At 42.5% G+C, this 25521-nt stretch overlaps 1 protein-coding gene across 1 annotated transcript in view; it reads left to right on the top strand.

Annotated features, from left to right (window-relative positions):
- The first annotated feature begins 4269 nt into the window (after positions 1-4269).
- smim14 (small integral membrane protein 14) overlaps positions 4270-25521 on the top strand; it is a 31392-nt gene continuing 10140 nt past the window's right edge. Inside the window, exons 1-2 of the mRNA XM_041274850.1 lie at positions 4270-4432; positions 8947-9042. Of these exons, the coding sequence (XP_041130784.1) occupies positions 8968-9042 (75 nt within the window). The 5' untranslated portion in view covers positions 4270-4432; positions 8947-8967. The remainder of the gene's footprint in view (positions 4433-8946; positions 9043-25521) is intronic.

Here is a 25521-nt window from a genome sequence, read left to right as displayed (position 1 = left end):
GCTGCTGCTATTCGTAGGGTTTTGCTGAAGTCACTCACAGCCAGACTGACTCCATAGCTTTTATGTAAGAAATTGTTTGGCATTTGTTTTATTTCGTCACTGTTGATGATTTTCTGGTATTGTAAATGGCTGGTTTGTTTCCATTTATAGGTGGGTGGGAGTTTGTATAAATACAGCACTGTCTGGCTGACTATAAAGCTGTTAATGAGCTGTGGGTCCATGTCAGTGATGAAATAGTCCACCACACAGCAGAGTTGAATCTCCCTAGAGTGTCTCCTCTAGTCCAGCCATTTACAATATACATTCCTACACTTCTGCAGCAGCTGTTTCCCATTTTTATTGATTACATTATCCTAGCTGTTTCTGTTTAGTGTGATAATCTTGGTACAAAGAAGAATTTCCAAAGATGTACTTATTTCCCTCTATTGTTATACAATCATTTTCTCAGCCTGTTCTGGAATTCCAATCTCCACACAGCAGCACATTACCGCGTGTGTGGAAGTGCATCACCTCTGACTCCAGACTGTTGAAAACCTCCTCATTAAAATAAGGGGAGTCAGAGGGCGATATGTATGCAGTACACAGGTAGAGATCTCTGTTAATTTGTAAAATTCATCCTTTCACCTTTAACCATACATGTGAAATCCTTCTTTTTACCAGGCTGATGGAATGTGGAATTTCTCCTTTGTACCACACAATTATATCACCTGACTCTCTGCCACATTTGATTTTCATATTCTTTAAGGCGGGCACTCTGAGAGACCCATGTAATGATTATAGCTAGTTACCCCTCCTTGCCCTGTGTGGACTTGATATGATGCACCTGTTTTGTTTGTTTGATTGAAATATTCTCGTGAGGATGCAGGTAGCTTAATTGTTGTTGAAGGAACACTTGGCTGAATCTATCTTTCCCATTACTCCCCTGTGGCAGGCTGGCGAGTGGATAGAGGCCCAGAGACAGTCTGTAGTTCAGAAAAATAACTATTTTATTATAAATAAACACAAAAATGAAAAGGCACAAGGGACAAAATAAAGGGATTTAAACAAAAATAAAGCAAGACAAAAAAACCAAAAATAACAATTTCCAGGCTGGGCAATGCCTTCACTGGATTTAAACTTTCCAAACAACCAAAAAACCAACCTGCTTCCTCAGCTCCCTCCTCCAAAATAAGAAGCAGAGGCCTCCTTTTATGTCAGGTGGCTGGGCGCTGATTGTTCGTTAATTAAGTTAATCAACTAATCAACCCCAGCCACCTGAACATAATAAACCCAGGCAGGTAGGGGAATTTAACCCCATCCCTGCCAATTTCTAAAGAGCAGAGCTGTGCTCTGCCACATACCTCCCCCCATGTACAACGTACACCGGCCGCAATCGGCCAACTCAGAAAAAATATTGCTGAACTCCTCAATAAGCTTACACAGTTCCCGTTGCTGATCTGGAACCAATTGTTCCTTCATTGAAATGATTTTTGTGATAGGAGTCTCTGGACAGGGGCCTAAATCACCCTCTACATTGCCTGGGGTTATAAATAAGACCCATCTTGCCTGCCAGAATCACTTTATATAGCCCCTGCCATTTGGCACACAATGTCAATTCTGATGAGGGAAATAGCAGCATTACCTTGTCTCCTGGTTGAAAGGTTCGAATTAGTACATTTTTTTTAACATAATGCTGCTGTTGTCGGTGCTGAGCCGATTTGAGGTTGTCCCTGGCCAAACAACCAACCAATTCCAGGCGATCTCTTAGTAGGAGCACATGCTTCACCACATTTTTGAATGAGCCTTTGTGCTCCTACCACACCTCTCTCAACAGATTGAGGATGCTGCAAGGCTGTTGGCTGTACAAGAGCTCGAAGGGAGAGAATCCTGTCGAACTCTGCGGCACCTCTCTCACTGTGAAAAGGAGGTAGGGAAGAAGCGATGCCCAACGTTTCTGCTCTTGCGTTACAAACCGTCTCAGCAACGACTTCAAGGTCTGATTAAAGCGTCCTACCAAACCTTCCCTCTGTGGATGATAAACAGATGTCCTGATGGGACATATTTTTCATACTTTATAAACCTGCTGTAAGGTATTAGACAGAAAGTTAGTTACATGATCAGTCAAAATCTCCTTGGGGATCCCTATTCTCGCCATAATCTGTATTTACTCAGTGGGTATTGCAGCGGCACTATTGGACCTCAATGGAACTGCCCCCGGGTATCACGTTGCATAATTTACCACTACTAATATATGTGTATACCCGGAGTCAGACGGTAGCAAAAGGCACACTATGTCCATTAAGGATGTTATGTGCATGGCCAAATCACCCAGTTAGGATTAGAATTATAATAAGGATTATAATAACGAGTGCTGTCATATTTTAAGGGCAAGCAAGCAAGCAACATCTCCCAGCAGTTGCTGCTGACATTCTCTGTCTGGTGTGGACCTGCCTATATATACATTGAGACTGCACATTGGTTGGAAGTGTAAGGCAACGCTTTGCCAAGTTATACAGATATTGAAATCAATTAGAAACAGTCCCAAAACTCGGCTACACAAAGGTATCTGGCATTGTTTAATGAAGTCCATATACTGTATGCAGCACGTTCGTTGTTGTGTTATTTGTCCCATCCAGGAATTTATTTTATCAGTACCGAGTCAAACAAAGAAAACTAGATTTTAGCAACCTAAATCAAAACAATGCAGCACTGACTTTGTCCCACCTGCTACTGTACAGAACAACAGGTCACAGAAAAGCCGGTACAGACACACTGATAGGCTGATTAAAACATCGTCATCAGAACAGCAAACAAGAAAGTTTGCGGCTTGCCAGGGGTTCAGCGGGAGAAAGAGACACTGCAACAGAAGATTTATTTTGGGCTGGAAAGGCAGTATTGCTGAATTGGATTGGCGCAGCTAAATGCCGTTGGTTTTACAGGAATGAGCTGGCGCTATAAGTGCCGTTGTTTTAGCTTGCAAACGGTCTAAGCTCTTGCTGCTGTCATTCTCTCAGCACACTCTACAAAGCAGCACGCACACTGCACCTTATATAGAGTCCAGCAGGTGGGAAAGAGCGGAGCTGGTTGGAACCAGGCTGCTGCAGTTACACACAGACAGACAGTGAACAACACAATCCCGCCCACCAGCAGCTCAATGCAGCACCAGAAAGTCCCAGTCGGCAGTCGTGCGGGACCCGACGGTACAATAAGTAGTTTGTGTCACTTGTGTTGTGCAGTAGTTCGTTTAAACCAGGTTTCTATCCTCCCCGCACCAACTGAGTGTCACGGTTTTTTTTTTTACTCTTGCTATCTGGTCACTAGTATTCTGCTACGGTAAATAAATACACTACTTCACCGTGCATTGCACACCTTAGTCGTAATAGTCAAGGAGACACAATTGCTGGCGACACTATTTGGCAGGGGACCGTACTTCGCACTAATAGTGGCCAATACTGCCAGTTGACACTATTTGGCAACGATAGTATTTGGCATAACACCGGGAGATGTCGGGTAGAAGGGTCCAAAATACGGGAGAGTTGACAGGACAAGCAAGCAGTGTGCATCTCGACGCGGTGTACTTAAACTGGGTCTATTTAGTTACTTATGTCGAGTGATTGATGTGTTTAGTAGGCTACTGTCTGCATTTCAATTTTAATATCTGTATTTAAAATATATATAGTTTCTGTTTTTTCTTTCTATTTTTCTAACGAATACACTGGTACTAGGGTTGTGTCGAGTTCAGAGGGTTGCGGTCTGCAAGGAGAGTCGCAGCTGGCCAATCACAATTCAAATGCAGTGCATATTCATGAGTATGAGTCAGAGCACAGCTAAACAGCCAATCAAATCGACTGGTCAGGTCAGCCGAAACTCTCGAGCTGCAACCCTCTGAACTCCACAGTGGTGATGATGAGTTTATAACCCACTCAGCTAAACCTCCGGTACTCAAAATTCCTCAGCAGTATCTGATTCAGAACAGACTGTAAACTAAACTTTAATATATTTAAATAAACAACATATAATAATGTCCTTATGTATTTTTTCTTCCGTTATAAAAACTTTAAGTGGGGGTTGCATGGGCAAAACCTTGGTGATTTTTCATGGCTAGCTACGACCCTGCGATATATTTCAAGAATGTGGAACGTAGGGAACTCATTCCACAATCAAATCTGTCTCCGATCTTAGTGACACACGACTGTCCGGCCAGCCCTGCTTTAGCACTGTATAAACAGTACAGTCTGGATGGGAGTGCACCGGGACCCGGATCTCTCGCGTGAAATGAATGACGTGGACAGTGTATCAAAACACTGACAAGACAGGCTGCCTGTGGAAACCCAGGCTGTGCTAGTTCTTGTGGATTGGTGTTTGGTTTGCGACGAATGCCGGAGGGAAGCTTGGGTATACACTTAGCCTGACACTCCTATCACACCGAAAGGACATTTTGTTGCATCCCCTCGTAAGTTGACTCGTTTTTTGTATCCTCTGTGTATTGTTTTTGATTGTTGATGAACAGTACGTGTATATATAGCGCAGTGGCTGCCAGCATTGATGCACTGTGATGCGCACAGACACAGAAATGCATTCCACTGAAACTTTGTGTGTGTGTGTGTGTGTGTGTGTGTGTGTGTGTGTGTGTGTGTGTGTGTGTGTGTGTGTGTGTGTGTGTGTGTGTGTATGTATGTATGTATGTATGTATATATATATATATATATATATATATATATATATATATATATATATATATATATATATATATATATATATATATATATATATATATATATATATATACTGTCGTAGGCTCAAAGGCGGATACATTGAGTTTCCGCCTATTGTATATTCATGGACTGTTGTTATTTACATAACATGCATTAGAACATAATTTCCTTGTTTGCAGTTGCAGTTCAAGTTCCAGTCTATTTCTTGTAGAGAAACGTAACGTGTTTAGCGGAATGAAGTTGGTAGCAGATTCGTTTTTCCTGGTACCACCAGGATAAACCACAGCTGGGCTTCGTTGGTGCATTGCCAAAAAATCCATGGATCTAGCCGTGGATTCCTTATACAAGTGTATTCTAGTAAAACCATGGATCTAGCCGTGGATTCCTTATACAAGTGTATTCTAGTAAAACCATAGCAAAGTGTGGGAAAACACACTGCAGCATAAGTAAGATCGCAAAGTGTACCGGTATTTAGAAATTACTGCCTAATTACCCGTTTTATTACTGCAGACTTTTATAAGGGTTTGGATGATGGTAATCCACGGTGTTTACTGTAAAATTATCTAAACAATTCAGCTGTAGTACAACAGTGGAAACATTTGGATAAAAAGTTGTTGTTGGTTGTTATTATTATTATTATTATTATTATTATTATTATTATTATTATTATATTTTTGCATATTGCAGTATGAATCATTCCCTAGCAAGTGGACCATTTTGTTTGACTGGGCTGTAAGTCAGGAAGTTACATTTCTAAATGTAAAGCTTTTGTCCTGGGTGGTTTTTGGCCTCTTTTCCCTCAGACTTCCAGGGCAGAATCTCATGAACCTCTGGATGTGAAAATACAGTACTGGATTATCTAACCCTCATGAACCCAAGCACTGTGAATAGATCCACCTCATTGGTTCAATTACCTGCAATGTACAGTGTGCATTGAGTAGAGTCCCTGCCGTGTCAGGCATGGACTGTGCAGAAAGAGTGCTAGAAGCCATACACATTTCAAGCTGTGGCTCCTCTGCACAAAGCTATGAAGATTTATTTATGATGGATTTTGATGGGTAATATATTTTGATATCGACAAAACTATTCTAGTCTACAGGGTGAAGACGAAGAGTTAGGCTTTTCTTCTGCCAGGTAGGGAAATGAAATCTGTTGTAGAAATTGAGTTGAGTAAGTTTGCAAAGCAGCTTACTTCTGTCTGGGAGAGTTACTTAAGCACAGTGTTAAAAAATATGTTTTTCACTTAGAATTAGCATGATGTCTTGTGTCATGTCAATTTATGTATCAAAGCATGTAAGTGCCTGATTATGTATTAGGAGACTGTGTGGTCCAGTGGTTAGAGTCCAGTGCTTCTAACCACAAGGTTGCTGGTTCAAATCCCACCCCTGCCACTGACCAATACACTGTGTGACCCTAAGCAAGTCACTGCTTTCCAGCACAGGAAGCTGTAGTAAGAAGTTGATTTGAAGAGTAGGGTACACATCTTAAACAACTGATCTTGTAAACAGCCACCAAGTAATGATATTTTAGTTTCAAGTTAATGTACGAACAAAACGCTGTCAGTGGATGTCTGTGGGCCGGGCCAAATAACAAGCTGACTCTCTTAATAGTTGTAGGGATTGGCAAACATGTAAACAACACGCGAGTACAAATGTACTCGCACACTCAAAAACACAACATTCTACCAAATTTTTCATCATTGGCCTTTATTATAGTAATATAAAGAAAAAAAATGCAGAAAATAAAAACAAACTTTTACAAAAATACAGTAAATCTACCAAAATATAGTAAAGCAAAGTCCAGCTGTACCGTACATACAGCTATGGCTCTCGTTGCACTTGTGCAGCTGCTTTTTTTTTAAGCACAGAGACAAAAAAACAACTTGAGAAAAAACAACAATTTGAACTTTATGAAGTTGATGTCATCAGTAAAATTTGTGGATTATAATTATAAATTCCTAAATATATTTACAAAATATAGCGATATAAGATACAGCTGTACCATTGGTCTGTTAATATTTGAACACCATTTGTTTGCGCATTGACAAACTGAGTTAATTAATAACAACTGTCTTTCGTTGTGTGTGTCATCAGTAGCACGGCTCAGCTGTGCAGTGGAAAAACAACCCAGGCTCTCCTAACTGCACCCCAAGGGCTTGGCATGGCCCCAGCGTGGCTGAGTGGCACAGTGGAAAAGATGCATACGTGTACTCTGTACCAAGCTACAGTACCTGTCCCAGTTTACAACTATTGTTTGTGCAGCTGTTTTTGTAACCCATTTTTTCAAATATGTTGCATATCAGTGGATAGCTCTCTTTATGTATTTATGGGAGAATACTTTTTAACATTATTTGAATTAAACGCATTAAAGATTACAGAGTAACAAACAAAAAGCAGAAGTTACTGTACAAAAACAGGCCTACAGTACAAAAGGATGGGATACTTGTAAAGATGAGTTATTGAGCATTTTTAACTGATGCTTGACAGAAAGGTGTGCTACTGGTCCTTTTAATGAAAATATCTGGGAATGTTGCACGCAGTTTGCCTCAGAGCTGCAGCGAGGTGTTACAAGTTGAGTGTCTCTGATACTTCAGAAGGAAATACTGCTTCTATTCTGAGTTGAGTGGTGCTCCCAGCTACAGTAGGTTCTGTCAGCTGCCGGTGGCATCAGCTTTGCATCAGCTCATAAAATGATTCCTCTAATTCTGTACTATAGTTTGGAAGATATGCTGTGTGGGGTATAAATCTGTATTGCGTGTTTGTGATCACAGTGATTGATTTATGTAAGAAGTGGTGCAATGAAAGACCACTGTGTCGCTATGCTGTAGCTCCGTATTCCTCATCTTGTTTTTACATGTGTAAATGCACATCACCCAGTACTGTGCTGCAGTGCATCTAGCTTAAATCTATAAAACAGAAATATTGATATTACTACCAGAACCAACTTTGTTTATTTCAGGTTTCCAGATTAGTTATCTGAGATGCAAGCACCTTGTTCACAGGGAGGTCTTGACGGAAGCAACTTGACATACAAATCACAAACAAAACTAGAACCTCAAAAACAGAAATCCTCAGTATTTCTAACGTAAGGTGCCATGCTATTCAAAGCACATGATGCTCTGCGAGCAAATTCTTGTGTCCCAAAATCTGTCCAAGAAGGGTTAGGGAACGATACGCAGTGACCTGTCGCTGCGTTACTCTGCTGGAGAGATGGTAATGTTTTTTCCATACATTCGTTAGTCAAATGAATTCCGTGAGAGATACAGTGTTCTTTCTCTTTGTTGCAGTGTAGAAATTTGCATGGGGTTGAGTGATGGAAATACTGGCAGTTTTTTTTTTTCTTTCAGTTGTTGATGTTGAATATGTGACATAAATTATGCAAATGTGTACTTGACATGTCAGCCAGGTTTTTTTTGATTGATTAACAAACAAAAGCCTGGTAAATGCGCACTGTAATTCCTCGTTTCACTGCCTGCTGTAAAAGGGGTGTTTCCACTGCCAGCTGTAAAAGGGGTGTTTCCAGTGCTAGCCCCAGATGCTTTTTCTGCCTGCTTTGCTTTGTCATATGATGTGGCCAGACTGCGGACAAAGGAACTACGTCATCACGCAGCAGGGAGGCATGTGCTTGTATAGGAAGCTGACAGGGGAGCAGGAAAACGTTTTCCCATTTATAATGGCTGCCGTTGAACAACATTGTAGTGGCCTGTTGCTTACACAGATGTGTCCGTGCAGGTTATGGCATTTGTTAACACTGCATTGTTGTTTTACCTTTAGCAGTGTTCATTTTTTGGGGTTTAAATGTCAAAGCAAACACACAAACTGAAAGCAAAATAAATAAAATAACAAACTTACCAAACAGGCTTTGCGGCGATGAATTTATCAGATTCACTTTCATTCCATCTTCTTTTAGGGTCAGAAAATTGGGTCTTGGGGATACCATCTACAATCATGTGTAGCACGAAAATAAAAATAGCGACAAAACTGTTTTCAGTTGCAGCATCCAAGGCTCGGGCAGTTTTTTACCTGAGCTTCTACTACTGCAGGTTTCTTTTAAAATGCAGCACAATACCTTCCTACAATCCCCCAGTGACCTGATGATGCAGGACAAGAACTTCCGAATTTGGCCGCTTTAGGAAAAAACACAGAAACGCTTTGGCCCTGGCCCGCAGTGGAAACGAGACAAAGCAATCCCAGGGTTTGATTACAGTATTTTCTTTTCTGATTTTTGTTTTATCTTGGCATCTTAATTTCAGCAAAGGAAGTAGACTGCAGCAATGGCAGAAGGAGGATTTGACCCATGTGAATGCATCTGCTCCCATGAACATGCTATGAGAAGACTCATTAACTTGGTAAGAACCAGTTTCAATTGTATATTGTTTTAAGTAAGGAGTAGTGGCCATTCCAGCTCCAGTGCATCAGATTCCTGAGGGATGATACATAAACCACACATGATATACACAATTGTACCAGCTCAGGTATCGTGGGTATAGTGATGATAAATGCTACTCTGATACATTATGTAAGGAACTAAATATGTTGGGATTGCTACTGTATGACTATTTAGGAGTTTGCAGTAGACAGTTTCTTCTTCTAATTTGCAAAGAGGTTTGTCTAAAGTTCTGCAGTTGTGCTCAGACAAGGGAGGGAGCTTGTTGTTTTGTTCCTTTTGTGATGTTTTTAATTTTGCTCCAAAGGCAAACTTTGTTTCTTGCAATCTTCCAGTAATTCTCTAGGAAACTTAAATGTTTGTTTTATAAGAGATGAAGCAAGCTGGAAGACAAAACTAAAATAGCACATTTGAGGACATACAATTAAATACAAGCTCAGGCTACCACCTTTGAACATGTACTGTACTGTAAAACAAAAAATCAAAAATGGAAAAAATGCATACATTTGAAAACTTGTAGGTCTGAACTATAACCATACAAAGACTGTAAACTAGATTAGCTGACAGGTCTTTGGTTTGTTTTGTAATTGTATTGCCTCATTTACCATTTTAGTCCATTTATTATACAAGCTAGTCCTGTATTGGGTAAATATTGACTGTATTGCAAATTCCGGTATGCCTTTGTGTGCAAGTCTCTGAACTGCAGTATATCCTCACAGTGCACAAGCTGTGCCTGCAGTACTACAAATGCATACTTGCATGTAGAACGTTAATGTGGTGATTGCTTTGTTTGCTTCTCATGCTGCAGGCTTCAACATTTCAAAGAAATATATTTTTTCCCTCATTGGGAAATGGGTATATGTTATAGGAAAGCAAAATTAAAATAAGAGCTGTTGTTTCAAATGGTTATTTATAGCTTTCCTCCATGTGATCATATAGTTATAATAAAAACATTAAAAAAAAAACTAGCAATGAAAGTAGGGCTGCAACGAAGGGTACCTTTTGACCTTCGAAGGCTGGGAACACATTAAGGAAGGAAGGTTCGAACCTTCGATGGGACTCATTTACATACTTTACTGGTGACGTCACCATAGCTGCTTGTTTATGTATGATTGAAAATCCTATTATTTTACAGGTAATCTATATAAATGTAGATTAAACATACATTATATAGAACAGTAATCATGTTTGTATAATTTAAATACAAATTTATGTACACGTACTTGATCTGCTTGCGATATATACAGTAAGCTTGCATTGCAGCAGCACCTTATTGCAGCCAATTAAAAGAACTGCAGCGGACTTGGGCAAAACAAAACTTTATAACAGTTCCATGCAGGTTACCTGTCACGGTGACATTTTACTACTACTACTGCTCACTGCTACCAACCCTACGCTGACTCTGGAGCGGTGAAGGCGAACACTCTCTGTCCTCTAAAGCTTGTGCCATCAGCAGCCCGCTTCTTTTCACTCTGCAAACCCATGCAGCCAATCCAGAGCTACAACGTCAGAGGACAACGGAGCTCTGGGCAGCTTACACAGCCAAGCCCGCTGACGCCCGGTCAGTCTACAGGGGTCGCTGGTGCGCGGTGAGCCGAGGACACCCTGGCCGACCTAAGCCCCACCGGCGGCGCTCAGCCAATTGTGCGCCGCCCCAATCCACGGTCGGCAGGGGAATAATCTGGACTCAAACCGGCGACCTCCAGACTATACGGTATCCTGCACTCCATGCGGAGCGTGTCAGTTTAAAAAAAATAAAAAGAAATAAAAAGAAAACACATTTATACTGCTGAATTCAGCTTCCGAGTCTCATCTAAGTAGTATGGCTATTTACAGGTTAGTAATATAACCAGTGTAATTTGATGGCAAAAATCTTTTTTTTATCAATTGATTCAGGACTTCAGAGATCAGTATTTGAACACTTTTTATTAACATTGGTATTTAGTGTCAACATACTGTAAATTCGTATACTGGTAAGTTTAAATTATTAACTTACCAAATTGTTGTTCTGACGGAATAAAAAAATGTCTGTCTAGTTAAAAAAAAAAAAAAAAAACTACTACTACTACTGCTGCTACTAATATGAACTTATGCTTGTCAAGTGACCCTGGAGAGTGTTTGTGCCTCCATGATACATCAACAGACGCTTGCACAGTTCGCATTCAGCTTTGTTTTTGGTCATCTGGGCATTTAACAAAAAATTCTCAGACAGCAGAGGGTTTTCGAGACATTTCTTTCAATACAGCTTACACTATACAATGCTTTGCTGTCGAGATGGCGAATGTAGAAAGTAAAGTTCTGCCCCTGGATAACACAAGCGGGAGCAGGAGGGGCGGACCCTGCTCAGTTTTCAAAATTCAAACTATTAGTGTTAGCGTATATATTTTGCATGGTTGAAACATATTCTGCCATAGCACTTCTTTTACACTGTCCTGTACACTAGCCATATTGAGTTCCTACAACAATTTGATAGTGGATTTTAATACATCAAGTGTTGGGTAAAAGTTTATTTTTAATGTTTTATTTTGTGGCTGCCTCATTACAGGCTGTCCTGTTGCTTGTTTCATGCAGTTTAACAATGACAAAAAGGGAGTGCTGTGATTGCATGTGGACCATGGAAGATATTAATGTGTTTGGATTGCATGTTAAACAGTTGTTGTGCATGTCATTCATAGTTTGCATTCAGAGGTATTTTAGGCACACATCGCAGAAACACAACACCAAAGTTATAAATGTACCCTGTAGTGAAGCAATAGCCTCTTTCATACTGGGTCGTTTGTCAGATTGGATGAGCTGCTACTCTAAATATACAGTACAGCTTACTCTCCTCAGCATGGCATATATTCAGAAGTAAAATACAAAGTGTGTACTGTAGCTTTGTATTGTGTCGGAGCTCTTGAATACAATGTGGGTGTACTGTACCTATGCAGCAGGTTTTATCTAGGATCTGTGTTTGACAAGCAGTTTCACTTGTTGGTTTGCAGAGTCAGCTGTGAGCCCTGTATCCTGTCCATACAGGATATACACCACAAACAGCTGTAGACATCCGGGAGTCACTGTACCTTGCTTTCCAGTGACCTCGTAGGTTCGTTAAGAAAGTACCAGCAAAAAAAGTCATGCTCATTACTGAAAAGACATTCGTTCAAGCAGTATTGAAGAACTTAGCCACTTCCAAAAGTCAAGTTTGCCCTTCTAATGAGTTTGGCTGACTATTATTGTATCCAGCACTACAGTAAGTTCAAGACTACAGACCTGTGTTGTGGTCTAGAGCAGGAATGAAACACAGCATGGCATATTGGTACCAGACGCTGTCTTTATTTTTGTCAGATTTAAAAGGGACCTCAATGTTGGGGTGCAGAAATCCTGCTTTAGTTTAATTTTAAAATCAGAACCTCTTAATATATGTAATAATAAGACATTGATATATGTATTGAAGTGGATTTGGTGTTTAAAATTGTACCCACACTTTTTTAAACAGGTTTTTTTTTTTTTTTAATTATTAACCCCCCAATTTTCTCCCCAAATTAGAATTGCCAATAATATTTCCCCTCACCGCAGCAATCCTGCACACAGGTGAAGGTATCCGCTTTTGAGATCACCGGTTGCTTGGCCAGCAGTTTGCTGTAGTGTGATGAGGAGAAACATTCCGTGCCAGTTTTCCCTTCCAAGCCTACAGGAGTGCCAGAGCCAACGTGACGCTCCCTTTGGAGTTCCCAGTGAAGACTGGCTACTTCTCACAACCAGGACGCAAACCTGCGCTGTATGACTAACCCTGCACACCCTGTGGATTCGCTTTCATCACTTTTAAAGCATATTTCTAACAAAGCCACTCAATTGTACAGTTTGTGGTTTCGCCATCTTGATGATGTTTTTTTTTTTTTTTTTTTTAATTCTTGCTGCAAATAATGCAGCTGGTTATAAAGGTCTTAAATGTAAAGTGTAGTACGTGGAAATTAAATCCAAAGGCATTTCGGTGGCAACACAAGGGCAATGTCTGACACAACATCTCGGCCCAGTGGTTTTAGTCTTGCACCATCGAGGATTACTGGATTTGGACCTGGACTGTATCTACCAATTGTGAAGTACAATAGTGCAAGCTAAGTCCAATTCTATCTAGAACAGGGGTTCAGCAGAGCACAATTTAAACAGCTGGACTCTGCATTCAGATCTCCATGACCTTAGACCTAGTTGAAATGGGCTTTTATAGGACTTGTAAACTGGAAACAAGCATTATGGTTGGTTTCTTTATTTAAAGTAAGAATGGTTAAGTACTTTTGAACCAGTTGTTTGTGCTGCCTTTAGATCCAGTGAAACCAGTCATGTCTTTTAAATGTGAGAATTGCATTTGTATACTGTTTTAAAAAAAGGATATCCCATTTTTTATGTTTTTATCTTAGTCCATTTCCTTTTACAGCTGAAAAAGTAAATCACAAGAATCTGGAGATTTATCAAATCCTGTATATTTAGATGAATGTACTTTAATATCCTAATGATGAGTACTCTTATAAAAGTTTACATTCATAGTTTCTGTGCTTTCCTGTTTTTATAGGATGCTTTGAAAATTACAGAACCCACACTAATCTTTAATTATACACCATCACTACCGTTGCAACCAATCGGATCTCTGGTTGCTGTAGGGTATGTCACGGTGCACTACACCTTTTGATTTGTGTATGAAATGGAACTAGTTTAGTCTGGGGAAAAAAATCACCATGGCAACCATGCAGACTACTGCAGAAGCGAGCAGAGTGAAAAGTAAAAATGCCTAAATTTGTTTGGATCGCCAAACCAAAAAAAAAAAAAGCTTTTTTAAATAATGTAATGGAGTGTAATAGCCTCCTTGTCAATTAGAATTCTGAATGTTTACACCTAAAAACAAATTCTGGCTTCAATATTTTCCGCTTGTGTTCACGGGAGTCGTCCCGTCCCATCCATCACCCAGCCCTTTGAGCTTTTTGAAATGAACCACTTTTTATACTGTTTTACAGATTCACTTTAAAGCAGTTTTGTCTAACTAAATAATTCTGAAACCCTTTCCTGTTGCCCGCTCCCAGTCAGTGTAACAGGTTCCAGTGTGCAGTTTCGGAGCAGTGTAAGGGAAATCACTTTTTGCAAGCCTTCCTATTGGGTAGTTTGGCACTTCCACTTCCATTGACTTTGACCATGACCCTTCAAACCCTGTCAGTCATCAAGCACCTACTTCCCTTTATGACTTACATGGTTTACAGCAATTGATGCTTGACCCAACAACTCCTGCTGAGCAGTGGCTACCTCAAAATATGGCAAGCAGTGTTTCTTTACCAAGTATAGTGGTCTGTTTCATTCCCAGTAAACAAGCAGTTTGGATCTGTTTCTTGGTGACCTGTCAGATCAGTTTAATTTATACTGATTTGCATTGGGCAAAGGACTGCTAGGTAACAAACTGTAATTTTGTCCATGTGGAATAAACAACTTTTTTTTTTTAGTTTAATGTTTAAATGTTGATGTATAGACATTGGTACACGGGATATAAATGGGTCTGTGTACACGAGTGTTTAAAATGTATATGTGTATTTAGGCACGAGGATTGCACAGCACTTCACGTGCAAGTAAAATGTAGTAATATGTGAGCACGGGGAATTGCACTTTATTAATTCACGTGCTGGGATTCAAGTGAATAATTAATTGGTAATTGAATCCCAGCACAATAGTATATATAGATGCACGTTGTCACATACTGGGGTTGAGTGTTCGGTGAGTAGGGAACGGGAGAGAGAGGAGGATAAAGAGTTAGATATTTCAATTGCTATTACGTGCTGGTGGGACCAGCACGATACTTGTTTATTTAAAACTCACCTTGTTTGTTAGTGTGTCTAGCTGCTCACCGTTTTTTTTTGTTAAGTATTAGTCCGTTTTTTGTTTGTCTGTTTTATTTTGGCTACCAGTGCCGTGTCCTGTTTTCTGTTTGTTTGTTCAACCCTTTTATTTTGCAATAAACCGGCGCAAGCAAGCGCCATCATCATTTCATTTCATTCATCCGTCCTGTGTTCTGTGTATTGCATTACCTTTCCTGGTTCTGACGCCGCCCACTTCGGCCGTCTCTGTGACACGTGGTGTCCTGCGTGGGATAACAGCGCCTCCAAGCGTCAGACCAGGAGAGGTGTTTTGTCAAAAAAAAAAAAAAAAAAAAAACAGCAACACAACAAAAAAAAAAAAATAAAACATGGAAGGCTGGGACTGGAGAGATGGCTGCCAGGACCTGGAGGAGTTCCTCGGTGGTCTGGAGGACCAGGGCTGGTGCCTTGCCTGTGGGGAGTTTGGGCACCCGGTGGTGCGCTGCCCCTACCAGGAGGGAGAGGAGGAACTGCCGCAGGAGAGGAAGGTGAGGAGGTGGCAGAGAAGGGGAAAGGGGAAGAGAAAAGCAGAGTGGCAGAGAAGGGGAAAGGGGAAGAGGAAGGCAGAGGTCCCACCGCTGTCTCCACAGCCGCACCAGTCTCCTGCAAGGGAGGAAGAGCCGCACCAGTCCCCTGCAAGTGAGGGAGAGCCGCACCAGTCCCCTGTATCAAGGGGAGACTACACACCGCTCCCACCTCCACCACCAGGAGACTACACGCCGCTCCCACCTCCACCGGCAGGAGCAGAGCAGCAGGAGCTGCCTCTGCCTCCGCCACCTCCACCGGCAGGCGCAGAGCAGCAGGAGCTGCCTCTGCCTCCGCCACCTCCACCGGCAGGAGCAGAGCAGCAGGAGCTGCCTCTGCCTCCGCCACCTCCACCGGCAGGGGGAGAGCAGCAGGAGCTGCCTCTGCCTCCGCCACCTCCACCGGCAGGGGGAGAGCAGCAGGAGCTGCCTCTGCCTCCGCCACCTCCACCGGCAGGGGGAGAGCAGCAGGAGCTGCCTCTGCCTCCGCCACCTCCACCGGCAGGGGGAGAGCAGCAGGAGCTGCCTCTGCCTCCGCCACCTCCACCGGCAGGGGGAGAGCAGCAGGAGCTGCCTCTGCCTCCGCCACCTCCACCGGCAGGGGGAGAGCAGCAGGAGCTGCCTCTGCCTCCGCCACCAGCAGAGGGTGAATGCCTGCTGGGTCCCTGTCCACCAGCAGAGGGTGAATGCCTGCTGGGTCCCTGTCCACCAGCAGAGGGTGAATGCCTGCTGGTATCACTTCCCCCACCAGCAGAGGGTGAATGCCTGCTGGTATCACTTCCCCCACCAGCAGAGGGTGAATGCCTGCTGGGTCCCTGTCCACCAGCAGAGGGTGAATGCCTGCTGGGTCCCTGTCCACCAGCAGAGGGTGAATGCCTGCTGGTATCACTTCCCCCAGCAGAGAGGGTGAATGCCTGCTGGTATCACTTCCCCCACCAGCAGAGGGTGAATGCCTGCTGGTATCACTTCCCCCACCATCACGAGGAGAGGAGCTGGAGCTTCCTCTGCCTCCATCTCCATCAGGGGGAGAGGAGCAGGAGCTGCCTCTCCCTGCACCAGAAGGGCCAGGACTAGATGCTGGCGGTCCTCAGCAGCCCTTGCATAGGCTGCTGAGGGAAGCACGGGGAAGAACCTCCCGGCTGCAGTGGCCAAAAAGAGGGCCAACACCCGCACCCCAGCTTGTCCTGACTCCCTGCCTCGCTTCGCCCAAGGATGCCTGCCTCGCTTCGCCCAAGGATGCCAGCCTCGCTTCGCCCAAGGATGCCAGCCTCGCTTCGCCCAAGGATGCCAGCCTCGCTTCGCCCAAGGATGCCAGCCTCGCTTCGCCCAAGGATGCCAGCCTCGCTTCGCCCAAGGATGCCTCTGCATCGCCTGGGGTTGCCCGCCGCTCTGCATCGCCTGGGGTTGCCCGCCGCTCTGCATCGCCTGGGGTTGCCCGCCGCTCTGCATCGCCTGGGGTTGCCCGCCGCTCTGCATCGCCTGGGGGTGCCCGCCGCTCTGCATCGCCTGGGGTTGCCCGCCGCTCTGCATCGCCTGGGGTTGCCCGCCGCTCTGCATCGCCTGGGGTTGCCCGCCGCTCCGCATCACAGCCGGAAGTACTGTGGCCGGAACCCCACGAAGGGGAGCTGCCGGCCACGAAGAAGGGGGAGGAGGTCTGGAGACCACCAACCCCAGCAGCAGTTTCGCTGCCGGAGAAGGGGGAGGAGGTCTGGAGACCGCCAACCCCAGCAGCAGTTTCGCTGCCGGAGGAGGGGGAGGAGGTCTGGAGACCGCCAACCCCAGCAGCAGTTTCGCTGCCGGAGGAGGGGGAGGAGGTCTGGAGACCGCCAACCCCAGCAGCAGTTTCGCTGCCGGAGAAGGGGGAGGAGGTCTGGAGACCGCCAACCCCAGCAGCAGTTTCTCCGCCGGAGATCGTGGGGGAGGTCCGGAGACCTGCTCCCTCTGCAGTTTCTTCCCTGCAGGAAGAACGGTGGTTGAAGCCCCACCAAGGGGAGCTGCCGGCGCCGAAGGAGGGGGAAGGTCAGGAGACCACACCCCAAGCAGCCTTTCCGCTGCTAGGACTACCCTGGCAGGAGAATGCTACCCTGCTGACAGCATTACGACCTGTGGGCCCCTGGAAGCCTCTGGTCCTGGCCAAGGACTTTGGGCGGGACTTTTGGGCTTTTAAGGGGGGAGGTGGCCATTGAGGCCATGTGTGCTTTGCACAGGAGGGGGTATATGTAACAAAGTGCCCGCCCCTGTGTATATTATCTGTTATGTGTTGCGTGTGGTGTGTTTAAATGTTGGTGTATAGACATTGGTACACGGGATATAAACGGGTCTGTGTAACACGAGTGTTTAAAAATGTATATGTGTATTTAGGCACGAGGATTGCACAGCACTTCACGTGCAAGTAAAATGTAGTAATATGTGAGCACGGGGAATTGCACTTTATTAATTCACGTGCTGGGATTCAAGTGAATAATTAATTGGTAATTGAATCCCAGCACAATAGTATATATAGATGCACGTTGTCACATACTCGGGGTTGGGTGTTCGGTGAGTAGGGAACGGGAGAGAGAGAAGGAGAAAGAGTTAGAATATTTCAATTGCTATTACGTGCTGGTGGGACCAGCACGATACTTGTTTATTTAAAACTCACCTTGTTTGTTAGTGTGTCTAGCTGCTCACCGTTTTTTGTTAAGTATTAGTCCGTTTTTGTTTGTCTGTTTTATTTTGGCTACCAGTGCCGTGTCCTTTTTCTGTTTGTTTGTTCAACCCTTTTATTTTGCAATAAACCGGCGCAAGCAAGCGCCATCATCATTTCATTTCATTCATCCGTCCTGTGTTCTGTGTATTTCATTACCTTTCCTGGTTCTGACGCCGCCCACTTCGGCCGTCTCTGTGACAGGAATAAACAACTGGAATAAACAACTTTTTTTTTTTAGTTTAATTAGTTCAACATTATTCTGTATATTGCAGAGCTGCTTTTGGGTTTTTCTTTCTGTTAATTTAAGATTTAATACACTTTTTACAGTGCTAGAAGTTGACAGGAGTTTATTTTTTTAATCAAAGATATAAAGACTTATGCTGTATGATGAGATATAAGGCAGAATAAAGAATAAAGTGAGACAAACACATTTGAGAATTCCACTTTGGAATGACAAGCAGGTGCACTGAGCGACTGTATCTGAGAATTGACACCATGATTAGAACACAAATTTAGTTTCAATGTGTATTTAACCCACAAGGTGTCACTGTGAACCAGTCTCAGTTCAACTGTGATATATATAAACAAACTACACCTGGGTGTATTCTGACAGTCTTTATGCACTGCTTAAGTCTGAAAAGTCACGTCTCATGGTGCAGCATTGAATATTTATTCCAAAAATAATAATCTCTGGATTATGAATATACTTTCTTTGGTAAAACATTTTTTTAGACAGTTCCATCAATAAACGTAATGGCACCTAAACACACTACAGTGCATTCTACTTGAAATAGATGCTTACTTGTTAAGGAAAACAACATATGAATATGTTGATAAATACTTATTTTTGAAACATTTGTCAAAGAAGGAGAACAGTAAAGAGAGATGAGTATTCTGGAATTTGTAGGTGCTTGTTTATTTTATCGTCTGGCTGAAAAGATCGTCAAAACAGAGGTTATGTTTTTGGGCAGTCAGAACCAAATAAAAAGCATTGACTTACAGGAGTTGGTGTTAAGTAGTTTTTCATCAAATTGAAAACTGGAAATGAGGAATTTGGGGGTCACTTTTGATCCAAATGTATCAATCGAGTCTCATGTTAAAAAAAAAAAAATAAATACTAAAGTTTATTTTATCATTTGAGGAATATAGCCAAACTTAGACCCATTGTCTCTGTACCTGACTCTGAAAAGCTAATGCATGCCTTTGTTTCATCCAGAATAGATTATTGTACTGCTCTGTTTACTGGTATTCCTAAATGTGTGATGTCTTGTTTGCAGCTATTTCAAAACACTGCCACCAGAATTCTAACTAAAACCAAAAGGAATGAGCATATTACCCCTGTCTTAGTCTCTTTGCACTGGCTCCCTGTGCATTTTAGAATTTATTGTAAGATTTTGCTTTTACCTTTTGTAAAGCCCTAAATGGCACCAAGTTTATTTACAGGAGTTGTCGACCGCTCCAATTCCAGTCGTACTCTTGGATCGCAGGATGTGGGGCTGTTGGTTATTCCGAGAGCGAATAAAGATGGTGAGGGAGGGAGGGCCTTCTCTTGTAACGCTCCAGTGTTGTGGAATTCTCTACCATCTTCAGTCAAAAAAGCAGAGAATCTTTCTATTTTTAAGACAGCATTGAAAACCCATTTTTATAAAATTGCTATTTTTACCATAATGTTAGCACTGATTGTGTATCGTTTTAGTCTGTCTTTTGAAATGTTTTATAGGAATTATCTTTGCCTTTTAAATTGTCTAATATTGTACAATGTTGTAAAGCGCCTTGAGGACCTTGTGATGAAAGGTGCTATATAAATGTAAATAAATAAGCAGTATAAATAAATAAATAAATATGTTTTTGTTTGGAAATTGTCATTCAAGGCTGAACCTTGGAAAAGCTGTTGACCATGCTAGATAAGTAAAATAAAATGCAATCCGAGTTACAAGTGCCTCATAATCTAAGATGGCTGCCAGGTGGCCATTTCAATATGGGTCATTCCACACCAAATGGACAAGCATTGAGGATCCTTCGACCTCATCGACTCAGACAAGCAATGAGGATCCTCCCCACCTCATCGACTGGGACAAGCATTGAGGATTCTCCCACCTCATTGACTCAGACAAGCATTGAGGATCCTCTCCACCTCATCGACTCAGACAAGCAATGAGGATCCTCCCCACCTCATCAACTGGGACAAGCATTGAGGATCCTCCCACCTCATTGACTCAGACAAGCATTGAGGATCCTCCCCACCTCATCGACTGGGACAAGCATTGAGGATCCTCCCACCTCATTGACTCAGACAAGCAATGAGGATCCTCCCCACCTCATCAACTGGGACAAGCATTGAGGACAAGCAAGCATTGAGGATCCTCCCACCTCATCGACTGGGACAAGCATTGAGGATCCTCCCACCTCATCGACTCAGACAAGCATTGAGGATCCTCCCACCTCATCAACTCAGATTGGACAAGCATTGAGGATCCTCCCACCTCATTGACTCAAGCAATGAGGATCCTCCCCACCTCATCAACTGGGACAAGCATTGAGGATCCTCCCACCTCGTAGACTCGGACAAGCACTGAGGATCCTCCCCACCTCATCGACTGGGACAAGCACTGAGGATCCTCCCACCTCATCAACTCCGATTGGACAAGCATTGAGGATCCTCCCACCTCATCAACTCCGATTGGACAAGCATTGAGGATCCTCCCCACCTCATCGACTCTGATTGGACAAGCTTTGAGGATCCTGCCACCTACACCATCTGATTATACTTCAAAGAGTTCCTGAACCACTGTAGTTATCGTCTTCACAGTAGTTTTTCCAGGTTATCCAACAATAACAAAGAAGACAGCGTCCTGAAGATTTGAATTTATTAACTGTTTGTATTGGTGAGTATTTGTAAACATCTACGTTTTATTATTAATTTGTCACTAACTTTTTTGCTTTAAGCAGGTGCAGACGCTGGTGGAAGTCAAAGAAACAAAAGCGTAATATTTGAGTATATTGGTGAGAATTATTCTTTTAAAAAAAATGCTATCAAAAATAATTTTATACAAAAACTATGCTGGATTGTGTTTTTCCCAGTTATTTTATTGTAAACCACTTGGTTATTGGTTTAGTTTCAAACGCGCTTTCACACACCGTCTTTTTGTTGTTTGTTTTTATTGTTATTTAAATAAATATTTTGATTGTACCCATGATTAGTTTAAAAACAAACAGAATATAATATATATATATATATATCATATATATATATATATATATATATATATATATTAAATTTTACAACTCGTTTTTTTTTTGTTTGTTTGTTTCTGACAACTGCGGCATGAACTGGGGAGAACGAGAAACCAGAGCTGTCATAGCGTTGTGGGGCCACACTCTAACTAGCGGAAACACAAAATAAATACATATACCGAGAAATAGCGGCAGGTCTGGCGAACCAAGGTCTGTGCAACCCCCATCACGGCAGCAACCAGGACCATTCACCCCCAACCCCTACCCCTCGCGGGAAATTACCCAGAGCAATGAACGCACACCTGCCCCAGTGCCAGCCTCACCTTACAGATGGCATTGTAGAAAAGAGAGATCTGTGCAACCCCGTCCCTGCACTTTTTGATTATAGTTGATCGTTTTACATGTTATGTTCTGAGTTTTAAATAAAGATTGTTTAAATTGTTTGAGGTCCCTGTCATTTTGTTTTTTGAAAAAGGAACACAATGTTTTAAATAATTACAGATAATTTAGATTGTTATTATTATTGTTATTATTTATTAATTTACAGTCGTCGTGTATGTAAAAAAAAAACAAACTCCATCGATGTTGAAATGATTACAACGTCGTAACTGTTGTTTTCAAATACACACAATAAAGCAACTTTGTTTCTATTTATAATCTTTAGCAAAGTGATACATTGTATTAAACATTTTTTCTTCTGGTTGCATGTAGATATTTCTTGTAGAAAAAAATATTTTACTTGAATGTTAAAGTCTTTGAAATGTTATACTTGTTAGGGGATGCGTTCATTGTTGAAAAGCGAATGCGGAGATGCAGCTGGTCTTCTGATAACACTTAGAGGTGCAGGATTGTGACGGAAAGATGAGTTCTGGTGATGAATCTTCCTCCCGACCTGTGAGGGCGCTAAAGAACGGGAGGAGAAGTATCTGGAAGGGCTGGCCTGACAGTTCGTTTCCGGGTCAGAGAAGTGGGTCAGCCTGGAGAGGAGCGCGACTCTGTTGTAAGACCGTATTGATTTGAAAGGTAAACGAGAGGCAGTTGCAAGTAATAAGGCAGCTGCAACCGTTTATCTCGATATCATGCGGGATTACATATAGGGGCCAGGGTAACGCTGATCTTCTCCTTCGTTTGGGTTAACGTTAGGAGAGAAGGACTGAGAGAGGAGCTCTCAGAGTATTTGTGAAGAGTGTTGTACGTGCTGTGTGTTATTTTCTGTCTGTCTGTAATTGTCTGTCTTTGTCGCACTAATAGACAGTTAACGCACATCTCCGGAGCTGTCGAAAGGAGAGCACTATCCGGAGCACCACTGCACTGAGCACCTGCACGTTTTCGATCACCCAGGACTGGTGACCGTACCGTTGTTTTTGTTCGGGACTGTGCCCTTGTTTTCATTATCCCCGTGCTTTACACATTGTTGTGTATTGCCGGGGATTTATTATTTTTGACGGTCGCCAGACCTGGAAAAGAGCAATAAAGCACTTATTCACTGAATCACTGTTGTCTGTTCATCACTCCTGCACCGCATCACCGCGACATCTGTTCCCCTTACCAACCACTTTGCCACAAGGATGTAGAGGAGAGAAGTCTGCTTCAGGATGGAGACGTGTATGACGCTTGAATGGGTCCTCATCACAAGCAGAGGCTCTGTGAGAATGAGTTCATGCTTTGTGTAGAGGCTATGTTAGGGCTGTGTTCAAAGGTTTGTTCCAGGAATTCGAAGGTAAACCAGTCAGAGGTTCATCAGGCGGCATTCATGCACTGTGTTTTTTTTTTTTTTTTTTTTCTTTTACAGAAACCTTTGAATACTGTACCTCGCACATTAGATGTCACTCGCATGCAAAATGTGATCTTTTGATTTGTATCATGCATATTACTAAAACAATACTTGTTGTATTAAAATACAAATGGTTATACCCTTCCCTAATGCCAGTGTTGTGCATTACAGCAGGGTATACTCTGCCGCTGCATGATATGCCCGCTGCAGTTCTTTTAATTGGCCACAATAAGGTGCTGCCACAATGCAAAGTTCCTATGTACACAAAAAACATGTATTTTTATTTAAATTACAAAAAACCTGATTACTGTTCTATTATAATGTATTTTTAAACTACATGTGAATGTGTTTTGTTCCATTTATATGGATTACCTGTAAAATAACATTTTCAATCCAATATAAACTAGTCGTCCTCACTAAATTATGCAAATTAGTGCCACCGAAGGTTCAAACCTTCCTTCGGTAATGTGTTCCCAACCTTCGAAGGTCAAAATGTAACCTTCGCTACAGCCCTACTTCATGGTGAGATGTTTTTGAATCCAAGAGCGGGGTTCATGGCTTCTCTCTTAAATATAGTGGCCAAAGGGAGATCAGTTTAGTGATTCCATCACTTCTAGGTCAGCACATGAAGTTTATCCCTGACTGAAATCAGTCCTGTCATTGGCTTCCAGAGTTTGAATGGTAGTTCCTTGCAACGTCATTAACATAAGCAACCTCCTTCCAGAGAGACATAAGATAGTGGAGCATTCTTTTTATTTTGGACACTATCTCAGCACCCACTCAGAGATCACTGTTCTGTCAGCTTGATTATTTCAGGAACACACACAAGTGTCGCAGCACCTTCTTATAGTCAATTAGGGTAACAGGGCTTGGGCACATCCCATTGGCCCTCAGCCACACACTAGACCAATGGGCACAGACAAACAACAACCAATGAGGACAGACCGATATCAAATCAAAGTTTATTTAATATACCGCCCTCCGTACAGGTGTATCCCAAAGCACTTTACACAAAAATAACAAAGAAACATGTCTGTTGAAAAAAGTTTAAGAAATATATAGTGTAAACACCAGTAACTAAATAAAAAATATATAATATATGCAGTCCCTTGGAAAAGTATTCAGACCCCTGACCAATTCTCTCATATTACTGAATTACAAATGGTACATTGAAATTTCGTTCTGTTTTGATATTTTATTTTTAAACACTTAAACTCAGAATCAGTTTATTGTAAAGTGACATTGGTTTTATGTTGGGAAATATTTTTAAGAAAAATAGAAATATCTTGCTTGCGTAAGTATTCAGCCCCTGTGCTGTGGAAGCTCCCAGTTTGCACCGATGAAAGAAATTGCCCTAACAATGACACAGTTACCTTACCGTTGGCCTCCACCTGTGAACCATTAAAGTTGCTGTCACATTTTCTGGATAAAAACCCCATTGTTGAAGGATCATTGGTAAGGCTGTGAATCTGAAGGAAAATGAAGACCAAAGAGCATTCTACAGACGTTAGAGATAAAGTAATACAAATGCAAAGATTAGGAAAAGGGTACAAAATAATATCCAAGTCTTTGGATATCCCAGTGAGCACAGTTGGATCAATAATCAGGAAGTGGAAGCTGCATCACACCACCCAGGCACTGCCAAGAAAAGGCCGTCTCTCAAAACTCAGCGCTCAAACAAGAAGGAGACTTGTGAGAGTAGCCACAGAGAGGCCAACAATCACTTTGAAGGAGCTACAGAGTTCATTGGCTGGGAGTGGAGTAATGGTGCACCAGTCAACCATATCAAGAGCTCTGCATAACACTGACCTGTATGGGAGGGTGGCAAGAAAGAAGCCGTTACTCAAAAAGTACCATCTGAAAGCACGTCTGGAGTTTGCCAGAAAGCATGAGAGTGACCCAGCTGCGATGTGGGAAAAGGTTTTGTGGTCAGATGATACCAAGGTAGAGCTTTTTGGCCAAAACTCAAAGCGCTATGTGTGGCGCAAACCTAACACTGCCCATGCCTCAAGACACACCATCCTTACAGTGAAGTATGGTGGTGGCAGCATCATGCTGTGGGGATGCTTCTCATCAGCAGGGACTGGGCATCTTGTTACAATTGAAAGAAGAATGGATGGAGCAAAATACAGGAAAATACTGCAAGAGAATCTGCATCAGTCCGCTAAAAAACTGAAGCTTGGGTGGAAATTCACCTTTCAGCAGGACAGTGATCCCAAGCACAAGGCCAAAGCAATACTGGAGTGGCTCAAGAACAAAAAGGTGAATGTCCTACAGTGGCCCAGTCAAAGTCCTGCTCTTAATCCCATTGAGAATCTGTGGCACTGTAGCGGGGAGAGATCTGTGC

Source organism: Polyodon spathula, chromosome 2 (assembly GCF_017654505.1).
Source record: "Polyodon spathula isolate WHYD16114869_AA chromosome 2, ASM1765450v1, whole genome shotgun sequence".
In the NCBI taxonomy this organism is placed as follows: domain Eukaryota; kingdom Metazoa; phylum Chordata; class Actinopteri; order Acipenseriformes; family Polyodontidae; genus Polyodon; species Polyodon spathula.
The sequence above is the reverse complement of the archived record's forward strand: the minus strand, read 5'-3'. Positions and strand labels throughout refer to the sequence as shown.